Here is a 17,176-nt window from a genome sequence, read left to right as displayed (position 1 = left end):
GAGTAGGGGTGTCCTACTACAATGTCATAATAATTGATGTGTGGAGTCTTATTTACAAGATAGCACCAGTGGTTCATGGTCTGGTCCGGTGTTGAGGTAAATAATTCATTAATCTCACCTCCACCATAAAGGCGCAGGCTTTATTCTTGAAAGATATGCAGACAGAACTTCAGATAACAACATTGTTTAAAATGTGGTGCACGCTACTACATATGCACCTGCATATGCGTATGCAGTCAGGGGACTGCACCATGCTGCTATATATGGTTACTGTACACTGTCATACTGCATATGCAATGAAAGGTAGTCCATCTAGCATTATCTGGATACATATATGGCTTGGTATTTTATGGTTGCATATGTGAACTCAGTTGGCATTTTGGAGCCACATATACAGCCCACTCTTATGTAGGTAGGCCCGTGCAGGTAAAGCAGGTTCAAGTTGATGGTTAGGTTTAATGTAGGTTTTAGGTTTGCTTGATTTTGGTTTTGATAATATAAAATGTTGATTATGTTATAGTTACTGCTATTAGATATTAGGTACCAAGCAATAAGCAATTATCTGCTTTGTTTCTTAATATTATTATCAATCAAAAAATATATTGCCACCATTGTTATTTTTGATTTATTTTATTCATTTTTAAGTATTTAATATTATTGTGGTCCCTTGACTGCCTGCATACTGTAGCTGCTTTTCAAAACACTGGATAACAGTGGATAGATTTGGTCAGTCCATGACTTGTTCCTCATCAAGATGATATATGGCGTCTGTCTCACCAATAATACTTGACTCTCTTACTTGACTCTCTTTGTAGATCTTGAAAGACCAATATAGTGTTAAGAATATTCATGAGTCTTTCTTTGCTTTCTTATCAACTCTTCATTCAGAAGAAATATTATGTAGAATTAAAAAGGTAATTGGCTGCACGATGTGTAATTGAAAAAGGAAGGATTGAGTTTTTGTAGTGATAATAATAGTGAATGGTCAACAAGGGTTTATTGAGCAGATCCATGCAGATGGTGGGTCTTGTTGATATGGTTGGAGATCATGTGTCTGGTAGGCGCTAGGTAACCAATATAATCTCTAGATAGAATGTGGGAGTGGGAGCAGGAGTGGATGTGAATTACGGGAGTGGAAGCAGATATTTTAGATCAATTTTAATAAGGAAGCACTTATGAAGTGAGTGCAGGTTCAAGATTTCGGTAGGATTCTGAAGCATGTGTATTGCCCTATGTAGAAGATTCTGGCTTCTAAGGGATAAACAGCAAATCAGCATTTAGCAACTTCAGGTTTCATTTTGTTGCTTTTATTACACATGGTGCATAACATGATCAGTCTCTTGCAGGATCACTATCATCCATCATTTCAAATTCTAGCTCTTGCAATTCGTTATCTGATTTCATAATTTTGCTTAGCTTATCATGTCTGCTTGTATGTTAATTATACTCATTTCTTGTAATTTGTTAAATGCAATGTACATGTACCATTTTTTAGTATGGTGCTTATTATGTTATTCTAATAATCCATCTATTTGTAAAACTAATCTATTACTAGTGTTCCCCTCTGTTCGCTGCTGGAGGAAATAACGTTGTAGCCGGTTCTTTCCAGGATGAGCATCTGCTTCGCCATATTGTGAAAAACAATCTTGTAAAACCAATCATCGATGCTTTTATTGAGAATGGTAATCGCTACAACATGCTGCATTCAGGTGTTCTAGAACTTTTGGAGTACATCCGTAAGGTACTCTCAGTTTCCAATTTTTCTTCTAGTGTATAAGGATGTTGTTCACATCTAATCTCTCAGCCGTCCTAAATTTATGCAGGAGAATCTCAAAAGTCTAATCATATATATAGTTGATTCCTTCTGGAACCAGCTACAGAAGTTTGAGCATTTAGGGTCTATTCAGGCCTTTAAGATAAAATATGAGCAGGTAACATATTTATTTCTATATGATTTTATACATATTTTCTGTTGAGGATTTGAACTGACACCATATCTTGCATGTGAGTCAAAAGATAGTCCTTGATTTTAACAGCATTAATTTTTAACTACAGCTGACGTTGTACTTGGGATATGTAGCGTACATTGTTTTGGATTATAGCATTGTTGAGGTTTTATCAATTAATTACTTGACAGTCCATGGAGAATTGTGACACCAAGAACACTGCTACCATGGTAGACCCAAGAAAAAAGATTGAAGAACGGGCTCTTGAAAAGGAAGAAGAAGAGTACTTCAATGAGGACAGGTTTGTTAGATAACTTTATAGCTGCTTGATTAATCATTCTTTAGTAAGTTTAAAAATTAAAATATTCTTATGCTCCATATTCAGTGATGAAGAAGACTCTGCTTCTCATTTACCAAACACACGTAGCCAAAATGCACGGATGAGTCTGCCTAATGGGACCAAAGTCAGCTACTCATCTTTTAGGTACTTAACAACACTGTTTTCCATTTTGAGCACCTCTGCCATAAAACAATCTTATTTGTTGAGTGTCTGACACGACCTTTTTCGACATGTAAATTATATTTTTGATATTTTATGATGGTTGATGAAAATAATCCCACAGTTAACTTATCATTCACTATTTAACATGTAACTAATCCAACAGGTTGTCAACACAATTTAAAGTTTAAGTAGGTTGATTTGATGGAGAATTTGGACAGTTTCCTCTAGAACATTCTTGTAGATGAATCAAAGATTCTGTTGGATGCAACATGCATGACATTTTCTTTGTTTTGTAGGCCTGGTTCAGGTGGACTTGTTGACTATGAAGATGACGACGACGATGAGGACTATAATCCACCACCTAGGAAGTCTGAATCTTCAACAGAAAATGATGAACTCATCGTTTTTTCCAAGACTAAACGAAAGTCAACTGCTGCTGCTGATAGCAAAGAGGAGGTTCATGAGCTCTCAAAGAAACAAAAGCTGGATCAACGTGTGAATGATGTTAAGGTTGCTAGTAGTGCGACTGCCTGTTCCACTGCCAGCCATACTGATACAGCCAGTGGAAGGGAACCCTCACCTCCTGCTGCTTCTCACGCTACAGACACAAATGGTGTTTTGGATGAACATGATGCTGAAAATGAAACTGCTGGTCCCCAAAGTTATAATTGTGTGCCTGATGCTGCGGATACCAGACAGGGATGCGGAGATGACAGTCCATCAATACCAGCCAGCAATTCATCGCCTGAGAGGGTTGTGACTGGAAAGGATGTTACTGGTTCTGAACCATATTCGGTGCGATGATTTGCTAGTTTGACTTATTTATTGAGCATAGTTTATTCGGTGGATGAGAAGTGGTTTTTAGAGGAGGATGAGATGATCATGAAAATGCTCAAAGCCATGATTGGGGAGGTGACATAGCACAGGAGCCTATCAGTTTCAAGCCTGATTCCAGGTAATATTATTGGCAGCACCTTGCCTTCGAATTGAGAATGGACAGACAACCTGGTCTTGGCTGTGCTGCACAATGTGACTTTTGCTGTTTCACTTGTAAAACGCTCATTAAGTCTATACATCTTTATTTGTCAGCTAAGACAGGAGCACCAATATGTGCTCATTTTTCTCCAAAAAATTTTTGCGGGGATGCTTAAGTTGATATTATTGTAAAATTGTAGTGGCTAGTTTTGTTGCAATCATTTACAGCAGATGTGGGTATAAAGGTAATGTAATTCATTCATTGACTACTTAAAAACTAGATTTAGTTTCTGCGGGAATGTTTTCTCAACACAGCTGACTTCATGTTAAGAAAGTCAATAAATTGAAACTTAAGCGTACCTTCTTTCTTACTATTGTAATTAGCAATCCTCGCTCAATCAAGCTATTGGTACCATCTTATGAGAAATAGTAGATTGTCAAGAACATCTCAGGAAGCTGGATTCCTTTTTTTTTGTTTCTTTTTATTGGTTCTCATTCTTTTTAGATCCTCTGCTGTTGCGGTGCTAATGTGATATTTAACTCTGTTACTCATGCTTCTGTAATTTAGATTATGTTGTGTCTGATGATTTTTCTTGGCAATGAAAAGGCCATGTATGTAGCTGTTATCAAGAGATGGATTGTTACCTGTGGCTGTGTGCTTGAAACCTACAGCTTGAATATTTCCTCTTATCCATTTCTTTGTGGTTACCTTTTGTTAAATTATGAATTTTTGGGCTGGACGGTTTCCTTTTCCTACGATGCAAAATTAGGTACTGTAGTGCATTTTGACTCTTAATCAGGTCACATGTGCATGTGTCCCATATGATGAAGCTTCCACCAAGGCAAGGAAGATAATCTGATCGCTTCACAAGCTTCTTAGCATGTGTTTTTGACAAACTGGAATGTCGGATTGCGTTTCTTAAATAAGAGTCTTCATATACCGCTGATATAACTTAGCTGCTAATTTTGGTGGGTAATGGAAAGCATCAAGAATCCGCTGATGAAAGGCCAAATGATTTCCCGGTGCATCCTAAGGCTTAACAGCAAATAGCTTCATAGCTACATATTCGCCCAGCAGGACTTTGCTTCATTGCTAGGGGCAATTTTGCTCTCTTCATTGTATCGTTGGAGTTTATCCAGTAGGATTGGGCTGGAATTTTCGCTGGATCCATAAATTTAGTAGCCTATGTGAACAGTGGGAGATACTTTTCTCGATCCCCTTTTCCTAAATCATGCTAACAAGCTCCCAGGTCGGAATTTAGTTTGGGACCTAGGCCTCTAGAAGACGGGGGGGCTAGGCGGATCAACAGGATATCCAGACATGCCCTTAAGAGTTTTCAGTTTTGCAGCACAATGCACTCGAATCATGTTGCACAGGACTCCTTGCATCTTTCAGCCTTGGCCATTGACTCGAGAACGAATCTCACCAGTGGTCAAAATAAACACAACATGGATCTTGTCCACAACAAGTGGCAGCGCAACAACAAGCTTCGTAGCGAGAGGGGAAAAAAAAAAGAGGAGGAAGAAGAAGAGAAGCTGCCTGATATAAGACATGCAGTTATGGACACCTAAAACAGGCTCCAGCAGTCACGTAAACTTCAATAGAGGGGGCAAAGTGAAAGCTCTGTAAAAAGATGCTAACATGAAAGCTCGATGCAGTTTAGAAGAAATGTAGGAGGCCATAAATTTATATCATCTATATTATGATACCTGATGGCCTCTAGACCAGTTTCTTTTAAGACAGCAGAATCAAACATACAACTCTGAAACTATGCAACAAGTTTGCTTCTTGAATTAAAGAGAATCCTTGTATATCAAAACCACTTGAAAAGCAATCCCCCATGGGTTGCAAAAAAGGGAGCGAACACCAACGACTCGACAGCCATAAGCTTAATCAGGATGTTTATGGATGGACCAGATGTGTCCTTAAGGGGGTCGCCAATTGTGTCGCCGATCACGGCAGCCTTGTGAGGATCAGATCCCTTTGGACCTAGTGACCTTGCATGTTCAGAGGCACCTGCCTGCTTGGAAGACACTTGGAGTCAGAGATTCAAACAAGCAAAAATTCTAGAATTATCAGTTCAATGAAACCACAAAGTCATGTTGTTATCAGGCAACTTCAAAGGTCTACAGGCAAAAATCCAGATTAGGGAAAATACATCCAAAAAGGGATTGGACACTTTGCATTAAGTGTAGGAAATACAAAGGAGATGCCTCATCAAATGCACAAAACATGAAAATGTTAGTACTTAAATGTATCTGTTTGGCAAGCCAAACAGAGATTTATTTAACTTCAAACCAATGAAGTCAATTTCAACTGATCTTGCATTCGACAAAAAGCTCCCTACCTCCCAAATCATAAGAAATCTGTAAATTGTATGAAAAACAAAATTATTTGCAAAGGAGGCTAATTAATGATTCTTTTAAAAAGCTATGGAACACTGCTAGATCAAATAGCCCTGAATTGATTTGATTCTCAGGTTATATAATTAGAGGATCCAACAAAAAGATAGTTGTGCAAGCTTCTTTACAGATGCTCATAAAATCACTAAATCAACAAACTAAACTGACTCCAGTTTTTGTCAGTCGTAAGCTATACACAGTAACATGCTGCCTTGCTCATAAATTCCTTTTTTTAAAAAAAAAAAAGAAATAAATGAATAAGGTGTATAACAACCTGATGAAGACAACCTAATGTGTGCAGGAAATTCTGCTGATAAGCAACACAACTACATATGAGTACTTCAATTTCTTCGCATGTTAAGAAAAGCAATGCACAATGTTAACAATATTTTCAAGCAAAATACTCAACTTACCTCAATATATTTCTTTGCGTTATCCCAAGCACCACCAGTGTTGGAAGCTGAGATAGCAACCTATAAAGGAATGAAAAAGGTTTCATGAAGAAAATGGAAAACAATATGATGATTATGTAATCATTATAAACTGCCAGAAGAAGAGCAGCTATAGAAAGCTGTTTGGGAACAAAATGGTTAATACAATTCTGATATTTGTTATGTACCTGCACACCAGAAACTAGTGAACCAGCAAGAACCCCAGCAAGAGTTTCAACCCCAAAGAAAGTTCCAGCAATCAGGGGAGTAACCATAACAAGAGTACCAGGTGGAATCATCTCTTTTAGTGAAGCATCTGTGGAAATCTTGACACAGGTTGCATAATCTGGCTTTGTCCTTCCATCCATAAGGCCAGGAATTGTGCTGAATTGCCTGCGAACTTCTTCCACCATTTTCAGAGCTGCGCTACCAACACTCTTCATGGTCATGGCAGAAAACCAGTATGGAAGCATGGCACCCACTATCAGTCCAATGAAAACCTTTGGAGTCAATACATCAACAGTTTTGATCCCAGTCCTGCTCACAAAGGCACCAAATAATGCAAGAGAGACAAGAGCTGCTGAACCAATAGCAAACCCCTGAAGTGCAGACATAAGCGTGTCAATAATAGAATAATAAAAAATGAATGATTCAGGATTCTTAATTTTTAAAAATATTAAAAGACCAGGCATTAGAAATAAACCAAAATTTAAAAAGAAGAAAAAACACAGACTAACTTTTAACTCTTAAAAGGATATATGTATGTATGTGTGTGCGCGCGCGCGTGGGTGCATATATACATATATATATATATATATATACATACACACACACACACACACACACATATATATATATATACACACACATACATACATATACATATATATATGTATATATGTATATAAAGGTGCAATAAACAAAGTCATCTCCTATACTCTTTGAAAAGGTTGCAGCTACTACAATAGCGAGGGAAAAAGGGACAACGGAACTAAAACATTGCTGCTGGTGAAAACTTAAAATATAACTGCAAAGGATGATGTGAGATCAGAGTTTCACAGATTCCCTTCTCTAATTTCTCACTTCTTTAATCATATGTTTGAAGACTACATTCCAGTGAAGTATATTGAATAGGCTATTCATATTCTCTACATCATAGTATTTATGCAAACAAGTCCGTTCTTAGCATTTATCCAAACAAGTTGATAGTCCTAAGTAGAAGGAGATCATACCTTTCCAATGGCAGCAGTGGTATTACCAGCAGCATCAAGAGCGTCTGTTCTTTCCCGGATTTTGTAGCTCATTCCTGCCATCTCAGCAATTCCACCAGCATTATCACTTATGGGTCCATAAGCATCAATTGCAAGCCCTGTAGAAATTGTGCTGAGCATTCCCAATGCAGCCATGGCGATTCCATACATAGCAGCCAAGCTGAAGCTCACATAAATGGCCACACCAATAGCAAATATAGGAATTATAACAGATTTATACCCCAAAGCCAGTCCAAAAATGACATTGGTTGCTGCACCTGTCCTGCAAGAATCTGCAACATCTTGCACCGGGCTGCAATTTCAACATATTAGTACTCGAGCATCATTTTGTGTCACAATGAATAAATCCTTAACATCCAGCTTTTGAAGAAATTGATGTGATAATGGATTAGAGAACAATGATAGCTCACCTATATGCATTACTTGTATAGTACTCTGTAGTGTATCCAATAACAAGCCCGGTCCACAACCCAATTGAAACACAGAAAAAAAGGTGCCTGTAATTGCATTAACAAATGTAAAAAAACCTGCATTTGTCCATTTGATGAATCAAGAAACTGAGATGGGATGAAAGAAAGAAAGAAAGTATACCAGTTTTTTACAGACTTCTCACTTCCAAAATTAAAAAGAGTGAAATTAGCTGGCAGGGCAACAATGCTAACAGTGGCAATACCCACAGTCATCAGGATCGTGGAGATCAGAATTTGCCGCTTCAATGAAGGTTCAATCTCTTTAACACTTTTAATCTCAAAAAAGTTAGTGGCAAAAAGCGTAGTGATTAAGCAAACTACAATCCCCATTGAGCTTATAATCAGAGGATATGACATTGCCAAGAAGTCATGATTGATTCCAAATGAAGAAATTGAAGCAACAAACAATGCTGCACAAGAAGATTCAGCATAGGATCCGAACAAATCAGAGCCCATTCCAGCAATATCTCCAACGTTATCACCAACATTATCAGCAATAACCTGCATGAATGCAGAAATCCTATGATCAAAGTACTGAAGAATTGCAACCATATAAAAGGCAATATTGCTAACTAGGAGAAAAGAAAGGGATATCAGTTCAGAAAAAATTACTGCAGGATTTCGAGGGTCATCTTCAGGAATATTTCTTTCAACTTTCCCAACAAGATCAGCGCCAACATCTGCTGCTTTTGTATATATACCACCTCCGACTCTTCCAAAAAGTGCCACTGAAGAACCACCAAGACCATAGCCAGTAATTGACTCATAAAGACCCTCCCAATCATCTCCATAGTAACGTCTGAATATATTGATGGAAATATAGAGAACCAATAGACCATTGGCAGCAAGAAGGAAACCCATCACAGCACCAGACCTGAATGCAGTAACAAAAGCCTTTCCAACACCTTTTCTTGCTTCCAGAGTTGTTCTGGCATTAGCAAAAGTTGCAATCTTCATTCCAAGAAAACCCGAAAGGATAGAGGTGAGTGCACCCAGCAGAAAAGCTACTGTACTAAAAACAGCATTTGCCAGTGCTGGCTTACAAAATTTGTCCTTGGTATAAGTGCAAGGCTCACTCTCTGTGCTGAAACTCTTCACAGATCCCAGGAAAAGAAAGATAATTGCACCAAAAATAACCATGAAAATGCCAAGATATTTGTACTGAGTGAACAGAAATGAGGTTGCTCCTGGAAGTACAACATTATTCAATCAATTTTGAGAAACACTAAATCATGTGATGATTAAAAGTTTATACCAACTTCATAGATGAAAATAATGATCTTTAGATGAAGGTACAATGATGGTTCTGAAGTAACAGTCACTGTCAACAGATAACCATCGAGGAACTGCAAGGATATGCACAAGATGCATGCTGTCAATCACATTCTGGAAACAAAATTTTCATGTATAATTTTGCAAATGTGCATGAGCTTACGATACAGGTTTTGTTCATGAGAAAAATCAACACCTAGGACTTCCACAACAAACCATACTTTCTGGGGTAAAAGAACAATCAGACATAGGCATTGGCCCAGTAGATGTAATCACGTAGACTACTATTGACGTTGTATCTGGGCTTAAGTTTTCTCATGACCGAGCTTAAATTCATTGATGATTACATCTTATTACATGTTTGAACCTTATAAGAAGTATAAATTATTAAAAAATAGTAGAAAAGGTATTGATAAACACCAAATTCATTTAAGTTAGATTCTGTCTCAAGTGCTAAGAAAAATGATATGCATTGTATCTTTATGTTAGAGGTTTTAGGATATTAAGCCATACCACGATTACTTCACGAATGAACCAATGAATTCAAAGTAAACAAAAATTTTCTTTTTTTTTTTTTAGAAATAAAGTAACCAATAATTCAATAAGAGAGCACAAGATTAAAATGATAGTTTGATACTTTTACAATGTTCTGAAAACCAATTTTTAAATAGTAAACCTTTCAACATATTAAATAAAAGAGGTTCCCACCGTCATATTAAGCTTGCAGGCTTGCCTCAAGACGCTCCGACCCAGAAATGGTCAAGTGATCAAGGCTTGCACCAACAAGCACGTAAGTATGCATCCTAATGAACATGAATGAAATCTTTTTGAATGGTGTAAAATTTCTTTATCTGTGATTATATATAAAAAGGAGGGTTCTGAATGTAAAACCAAAATTTAACATTGCATTAGAACGAAATATTCCTTTTATCCTTATGATACATATGACTCTCAAAGGTGACAAAACGGACAGTAAAGGATAAAATTAGAAGCAAGGGCGGGCACTATTTGCGAAGGAAGAAAAACCAACGTAGCTGATTTTGAACAGGAAAGCTTGGTACTTGTCAAGACAGCTCAAGATAAAAGACTAAAAGTTTATAAAAAATTATAATTTTGTGGTACATTTTACTGTATCATGAGAAAGATGGTAAGATAATATTTATTGACCATCTTGTATTGACTCCCCATAAACTCAGTAAAATGAAGATAATTTTTGATCGGGTAGCAACATTAGCCAAGAATATATGCACAAATATATACATACGCACACGTGCGTGCGTGCGTGTTGTGTAGATAGACATATAGATATTACACCAAATATAAAAGAAGGGAAAAATAAAACAAAGAAGAAGAACAAAAACTGAACAGGTGAAAACATTAAGATAGTAATATACTAAAACGGTCAAAACTACTAAAAAAAATACCGTCAAAACTCAAAAAGTCTAAGTCGCAATAGAAATATTTAAATGTGTACAAATTATAAAACCATATAAATCTAGCACCCTTGGAAAAAAAATAAAAATTACCGTTAGTTAAGTTCCATAGGGACACTTCAAAAAGAATGGAATTTAAAAATGAGTAGCGATGAAGACTTCCAATCAAATCGGCAGAACGAAAACCCAAACAACAAAATTTTATGAAAAATTAACCAAAACTTCAAGTCAAAGGACCAAGCTTGATAAGAAGAAGAAAAAGAGAAGAAGAATAGAAGCAACACCCACCAATGGAGACCAGCAAAAAATTCCAAACCCAATTCCCAACACGACTCAAAACAACCAACTTTCACGAAAGGATCAGAAATTCAAGCCAAAAGAGCCAACTTTATCCAAAGAAGAGCCAGAGAAGGAGCGAAACCCACCAATGGAGATAGCATTCTGTATCTCGGCGCATTTGGCGACGACGGCGGGGCCGTCGACGCCCTCCTCCGCCTCCTCCTCCATGAGCTTGTCATCACACCGGTTGTTCTCATCCGAACCGCCGGAGACTCTGATCCTCGACACCAGGAACCACTGAAACAGAGCAAAAACGACTCCAATCACCGCGGCAGCGGGAATCACGGCCTGGGCCACGGTATCTCCCATCGCCCCCATCGCGCCCAGGGCCAGAGAGAAGCCAAGAATGGAGAGAGAAGGAGAAGAACGCCTCGGAGAACCGCCAAGAGCGGGGTCTTGGAACTCGTTGGAGGCTGTGAGTGGGAGTTTGGAGCAGTCGTTGGGGTAGAAACCACTCCAACGGCTATGAAGGAATTGAAACTGTGGATTCTCTATTTCCACCTCCTCGTCTCTTATACACCGTTTGTAAATATCATATTAAAAAAAGAGCCTCCTAACTTCATGCCTTGGCCTTTAAGATACTTCGCATTAGAATTTGGTGGACCATTCCATGTTCCCAAAGAAATGGAGATTAGTCATTAGGTGTCCCAACTTCTCATTTAAGAAACAAGAGGGAAAAAATTATAGAGGAAGTGGACATGATGCAAGGAGTGACGAGCAAAACAATGAAACATTTGCACGAAATTGACCAATTCTAGAAGGTTTTCGCATGAAAGCAGGGGACTTCGTATCCAAGTATATTTTCCCTTTCATTGTCCAATGGTCTTCTGCCACCCATTACTTTTTCTTTGAAGTTTACCTTAGATACTAGCTCACATGAGGGGTGCAAATGGAGGAGGTGTTAAGGTATTCGATACTTCTATTCCTGTGGTGGAGTCATGTGCTGTTTGGAAAGAACTGATCTATACTAGCAAAGGTTGAGTGCTTTTCATATCCGTTTAGAGAGAAATTTTTTGATGGTTTTTAGATGACTTTTAGATCTATTTTCTCATAATGCCAGGCTCCAACCACTCTTCCATGGCTATTGGCAGATGATGGCGTGCTCTTTGTTAAGGTCTCGTATATTTATAGGGAAGCTAATAATACTGTAGATTGGATAGTAATTTATATGACTTTTCGTATCGGGACTACTCTCTAGGATTTCTCTACATATCTTCCTCTTCAATTTTTGAATATTTTATTTTCTAATTCAACGGATGTATTTATATTAGTATTTTTTGATTTATTTGACTTAACCAAAAAAAATACTAGCTTGCATGAAATTTCCCTTTCTTTGTCTGCATCCCCCATCCTTCAGAAAATGAGGAGCATCACCAAACATATTCATCTTAGGTGGCTACGGATGGCATTTATAAAGCACGAGGCACCATCGATCAAAGTTGGCTCCACTTGTGAAGTCCATCATCAAAGAGGTAATGGTGGGTGGTCATAATCTTCATATGATTGGAGAGAGAAGTTTAGTGGATGCATGCTTGTGATATGTTATTAGGATGCATGTGTTTTGGGGCATGCATGTGGCGCACCAAATTCTGGAATGGGTGCTCTCATGAAGGACTTTGGTGTATGACTGTGATCTTCATGTGATAGGGGATATAAGTTTAGTGGATGATTGTGGCAAGACATTAAATAGGAGCAGTTCTGAATTGATAAATTATGCCAACAGCGCAATGCGAATGAGCTTTGAGAGAATGCTGCAATCTTTTGGAGACTAGAAGCATGAGATTACATATAAACATAAAGCAATGAGGATGGATATGTACCATGTACATGGGATCTATGAGAGTTCTTCGATTAACATTTTTAAACAAAGATAGCATGCCGAGGAGAATTGAAAGGTATTTGAGTGAATGTTAGATAAAAGTAGGCGCCATGACTCCATGCGAGCAGAAGATATCTAATGCAGACATTACATTGTAAAAGAAATAAAAGTGTGTAGATTGGGTGCAAGTTAGGATGCAAATGGACTCTCGGAGACAGGCAATTCAGATCGAGTTTGAGTCATCCTACCTTTAGATTTGACCAATCCATTTGTTGGCACTAATCTTGCACAGCACTTGCCATATCTTTTATTTTTTTCTCAACTAACTCATTTCATCCAGTCTCTTGATGCAAGGGACTTGGATTTGATCCCACCCTTACTCGGTATTTGGCTAAACTACCTGTATTAATTCTTAAAAAATTGTTTTCATGTTTATCCATATATTATTCTTGCATCATGTTTCAATGCCCTAAAACATTTCATGATTGCTTCTTACTGGTATCTGGTGTACCTCATTTATATTTGATAATAAATATTAAAAGAGAAAATATGTATATATATACATGCTTGTGAGATACCTAGACCCTCAATTAGGGTGAAGATGAAAAAAAGATAGAGGTAGGGGTAGCAATCGGATCGGATCGGGTCATAAATGGGTCGGATCAGAAAATCGTCAATCCAAATCCGATCTGTTTATTAAACGGGTCAAAAATTTAAATTTGAACCCGACCTGTTTATTAAACAGATAATCCAATCTGATCCGTTTAACCCATTTATTAAATAGGTCAAACTAGGTTAAACGAATTAAACATGTTAAATGGATTAAACAAATTAAACGGATTGGGTTAAATGGGTCAGAAATAGGTTAAACAGATTTTAAACAGGTTAAATAGGTCTTAAATTGGTTAAACAGGTCGGATTAAATAAATCAGAAACAGGTTAAATAGATTATCTGACTCAACCCAATCTGAATATTAAATGGGTTAAATGGATCCGATATTTAAAACCTAAATCCGACCTATTTATTAAACGGGTTAAACGAGTTGATCCGTTTATGACCCAAACTCGTTTAGTCTAAACCCAAACTCGTTTAGTTTAAACCCAAACCTGTTTATGGTGGATCGAATACGGATTGAGTTAGCGGGTCGGATCATATTTTGCCAGTCCTAGATAGAGATGAAAGCACAATGGATCATTCTAAATTATGTTCAAGTTGGATTGAAAACCCCTCAATCTATGTCAACTTGTTTATAATCAAATCAAAATTAATGAATCCATAATTGAACTATTTATTTTCTATGAACCAATACTCAATCTTTGATCTAATTACGACTTCTTTGTCATTTATATACATTAAACAAGAAAAAATTAGAGCCAAATATATGTTCCACTCTCTCTCTCTCTCTCTCTCTCTCTCTCTCTCTTAGTATAGTTTTTCTTCTTCTCTACCATCCATTATTTCTAATTGTCTATACCAATTCTTAACATGTTATATTCCATTGCAACATTACAAATTTGCCACCATTTTATGGAGATAAGACTATGTTTATGGGACAGTCCAATCCATTATGAGCTATTGGTTTATAAATATTAAATAAACTCAAATCCGACCTATTAATGGTTAGGTTGGTGGATAATAAAACCGGAAACGATAACAACCATCCCCGCCCAAATATTTATTTTGATTGAGTACACGTCCACCTTTTAGCATCACGTGACGTGGTCTTGCCATTTGGGTCGGGTCGGGTCGGGCCGGTTCGAGGGCCGGATTTGTTGATGGGTCGGACCGGCCTGGTCAATGCCTGGACTACTTTCGCGTTATAATTTATAATAATAGAAAAAGACCAGCGCGATTTGGTGCTCTCTCCCTTGCGATCATTAAAAAAAAAAAAAAAAGAAAACAGTTTAGGGTTTGTGGCGATCTTCCCATCTTGCAGGTAATCATCCCCATGTCGATCTGTGGTGCTTGTTTTATTGGTGGTATTGCTTGAATTTTTCTTTGATTAATCCGCCATCTCGGATCTTGGTGAGAAGAGAGGACAGATTTAGGGTTTGAGGTTTGGGTTTGAGGTTTGAAAGAAGGTACATTTTTCTTAAGAAAGATTGGAATTAGCTTCATTAAACGTTATCGTTGCTTCCTCGAAATCCAGATTGTGCCCTTCTTGTTGTTTGTGAATTGTATGGGTAATCGGGGAATCGTTTGATTACGGGATCCTTGCTTTTTGGAAAAGTTTGGGGGTTAAAAATTAAGGTTTTAGGAGATTTTTTAGGCATTGTTGTGGGTCCTTTTTTCTGATTATTAATCGGTTCACCTTTTAGGTCTCATCTTTTGTTGAAAGGTATTGATTTAGGAATTTAGGATATCTCTTCTTGTTGGTGGAAGGACTTATCTTCTTTAGAAAGTGCTGTTGTTATTTTTGTTGTTCTTTGGTCGGAGCCTTATTAGGTTAATTTCTCGAAATGAAGTTCTTTTTTTGAAGTTGAAGAGTGTGGATTTCTTTGGATGAACGTTTACTTGCAAAGTTTTTGGAGGTTACAACTCAAATTGTAGCTGAAAGATTTGAGTTTTGAGTGTTTTATCGAGCTTTATTCTGGTAATCTCCTTAGTTTTTCACTAAACAGTTAAGAAAGAATTGTTTGTTCCTTAGAAGAAGTTGGAATTAATTTTTCTGTACTGAATGAAAAAAAAAAATACCGGTTGTGATTTGATTTTGCTTGCACCAGGTCCCATGGTATAATGTTTGAACTTTACTATGGGTTATCTTCACTGAGTTTATTGGATTAGTCTTTTGATTTTCTTCTTATAATTTACTTCCTTTTGCATTAATTTTTGCAATGCATTCAAGGATATGGGATTTATTGGAATTATGTTCATTTGTAGGGCATGAACTAAAATGTTGTAAGTTTTATTTCAATTAAAGAAGTTTATTTTTTATTTTTTATGTTTATTTTTTATGTAGGTCTTCAATGGAATTGAATATTCACCTTCTTTCTGTCCTTGTTATTCACCCGTAGGTGTTTATGTGAAGGGGCTAAAAATTATGGTTGATCTCAAGTCTTTGCAGGTGCTAGATGCTTTAAAAACTCATAGGGTAATAATGACCCTAATTCATGATTTTTTGTCTTCCAGGACTCTTCTGGTCTTGGTTTCTGGCTGTTAAGACTAGCTAGGCAAGTATGTCTAGCAAGAAGGAAGAGAAAGCACAAGCTGCAGCTGAGCGAATCAAGGCAGCGGCGCTATCAGCTGCAAAGGGTCTTAGCCGTGCTCAAGCTGAGCGGGCAGCTGCAGCAGCTGCACGAAATGTAAATGCTTACGGACAAAAGGAAGAAGGGCCAAGCCGATGGCAGGAAAGGAAAGAAGCAAAGCGGCAGATGTATCTTATGAGTACAGAGAAAGCTGTGAAATTGGGAGAGAGGAAGGATCTAAAGGCATCAGTTTCCTCTGCTGGTGGTGCATCTGCTCAATGTCAGAAGTGTTTCCAGGCTGACCATTGGACATATGAGTGCAGGAATGAACGGGTCTACATGTCGCGCCCCTCAAGGACACAGCAGCTCAAGAACCCAAAGTTGAAGATGAAGCTCTCAGTCTCCTATGAATTAGACAACCCTGATATGGGGAAGGAGCCACAAGATGAAAGGAGTCAGAAGAAAGCGAAGGGCGAAAGAAGCAGGACAAAGAGCAAGAGGAAACACCGATCAGGTAGTGATACGGAGAACGACAGCAGTGAGGCTTCTGTTTTTGAGACAGATAGTGAGTCTTCAGTGACTGAGTCCGACTACTCTTCTGCTGAGAGTAGCTCAAGCTACAGTTCATCAGATTCAGAGGAGCGCCGGAAGAGGAGGAGGAGAAGGAAGCAGAAGAAGAGAAGGCATAAGAGATACACATCATCCTCTGGTTCTTCTGAATCTGAGTCAGCTTCTGATAGTGATTCAGATGACAAGTACAGCAGGCAGAAGAATAGAAAGCACAGCCATAGGCATTAGGCTGTTTCAGAGGGAAACGGTGTCTTTTTGCTAATTCCTATCCATAATATTTCAAAACTAGTATGTGTCATTGTGTTCTGACTAATTTGGACCTTTAGGTTTTTTGGTGAGCTAGTTTCTGGGTCCAAATTCATGTATGTTCTGACAATTATGGATGCTTGCAATGTGAGGTTTTTTTTAATGTTGTTAATCTTTCTCTACCTACTTTTCAGTTTGGTTTGGTAATTGTTGGTGCTGCTCCTTAAAAATATGAGTCTCAAGCTTGTTATCTATGCGGTGATAGACTGGTGCTATTTAGAACAGTGCATATGAAATTACATTATGTAAAATA

At 37.7% G+C, this 17,176-nt stretch overlaps 3 protein-coding genes across 8 annotated transcripts in view; 2 read left to right on the top strand and 1 right to left on the bottom strand.

The window, feature by feature from the left end:
* Positions 1-3,797, top strand: part of LOC105052597 (uncharacterized) — a 58,168-nt gene extending 54,371 nt beyond the window's left edge. For 2 of the 5 annotated variants that reach the window (XM_019853344.2, XM_010933453.3), the window contains 5 exons: positions 1,610-1,741; positions 1,824-1,931; positions 2,138-2,247; positions 2,332-2,430; positions 2,745-3,797. In XM_019853344.2, the coding sequence (XP_019708903.1) occupies positions 1,610-1,741; positions 1,824-1,931; positions 2,138-2,247; positions 2,332-2,430; positions 2,745-3,252 (957 nt within the window). In that variant the 3' untranslated portion in view covers positions 3,253-3,797. Of the gene's footprint in view, positions 1-1,555; positions 1,742-1,823; positions 1,932-2,137; positions 2,248-2,331; positions 2,431-2,744 lie in introns of all 5 variants that reach the window. The other 3 variants (XM_073244502.1, XM_073244504.1, XM_073244503.1) reach the window with 2 other exon arrangements.
* Positions 3,798-5,055: 1,258 nt separating this feature from the next.
* LOC105052596 (pyrophosphate-energized vacuolar membrane proton pump 1) lies at positions 5,056-11,670 on the bottom strand. Its single transcript, XM_010933452.4, has 8 exons — positions 11,129-11,670; positions 8,611-9,185; positions 8,120-8,499; positions 7,939-8,025; positions 7,490-7,820; positions 6,446-6,856; positions 6,240-6,299; positions 5,056-5,444 (listed from the first exon to the last, which is right to left on the bottom strand). Exons 1-8 carry the CDS (start codon positions 11,358-11,360, stop codon positions 5,238-5,240), a joined length of 2,283 nt encoding a protein of 760 aa, XP_010931754.1. The 5' UTR covers positions 11,361-11,670; the 3' UTR covers positions 5,056-5,237.
* A 3,025-nt stretch (positions 11,671-14,695) lies between these two features.
* LOC105052595 (uncharacterized) lies at positions 14,696-17,035 on the top strand. 2 transcript variants are annotated; one of them, XM_010933450.4, is made up of 2 exons: positions 14,696-14,798; positions 15,992-17,035. In XM_010933450.4, exon 2 carries the CDS (start codon positions 16,039-16,041, stop codon positions 16,843-16,845), a length of 807 nt encoding a protein of 268 aa, XP_010931752.1. In that variant the 5' UTR covers positions 14,696-14,798; positions 15,992-16,038; the 3' UTR covers positions 16,846-17,035. The 2 variants fall into 2 exon arrangements, with proteins under 2 accessions (XP_010931752.1, XP_073101044.1); XM_073244943.1 differs by lacking the exon at positions 14,696-14,798 and adding an exon at positions 15,886-15,905.
* Positions 17,036-17,176: the final 141 nt, after the last annotated feature.

Source organism: Elaeis guineensis, chromosome 10, assembly GCF_000442705.2.
Source record: "Elaeis guineensis isolate ETL-2024a chromosome 10, EG11, whole genome shotgun sequence".
In the NCBI taxonomy this organism is placed as follows: Eukaryota; Viridiplantae; Streptophyta; class Magnoliopsida; order Arecales; family Arecaceae; genus Elaeis; species Elaeis guineensis.
The sequence above is the reverse complement of the archived record's forward strand: the minus strand, read 5'-3'. Positions and strand labels throughout refer to the sequence as shown.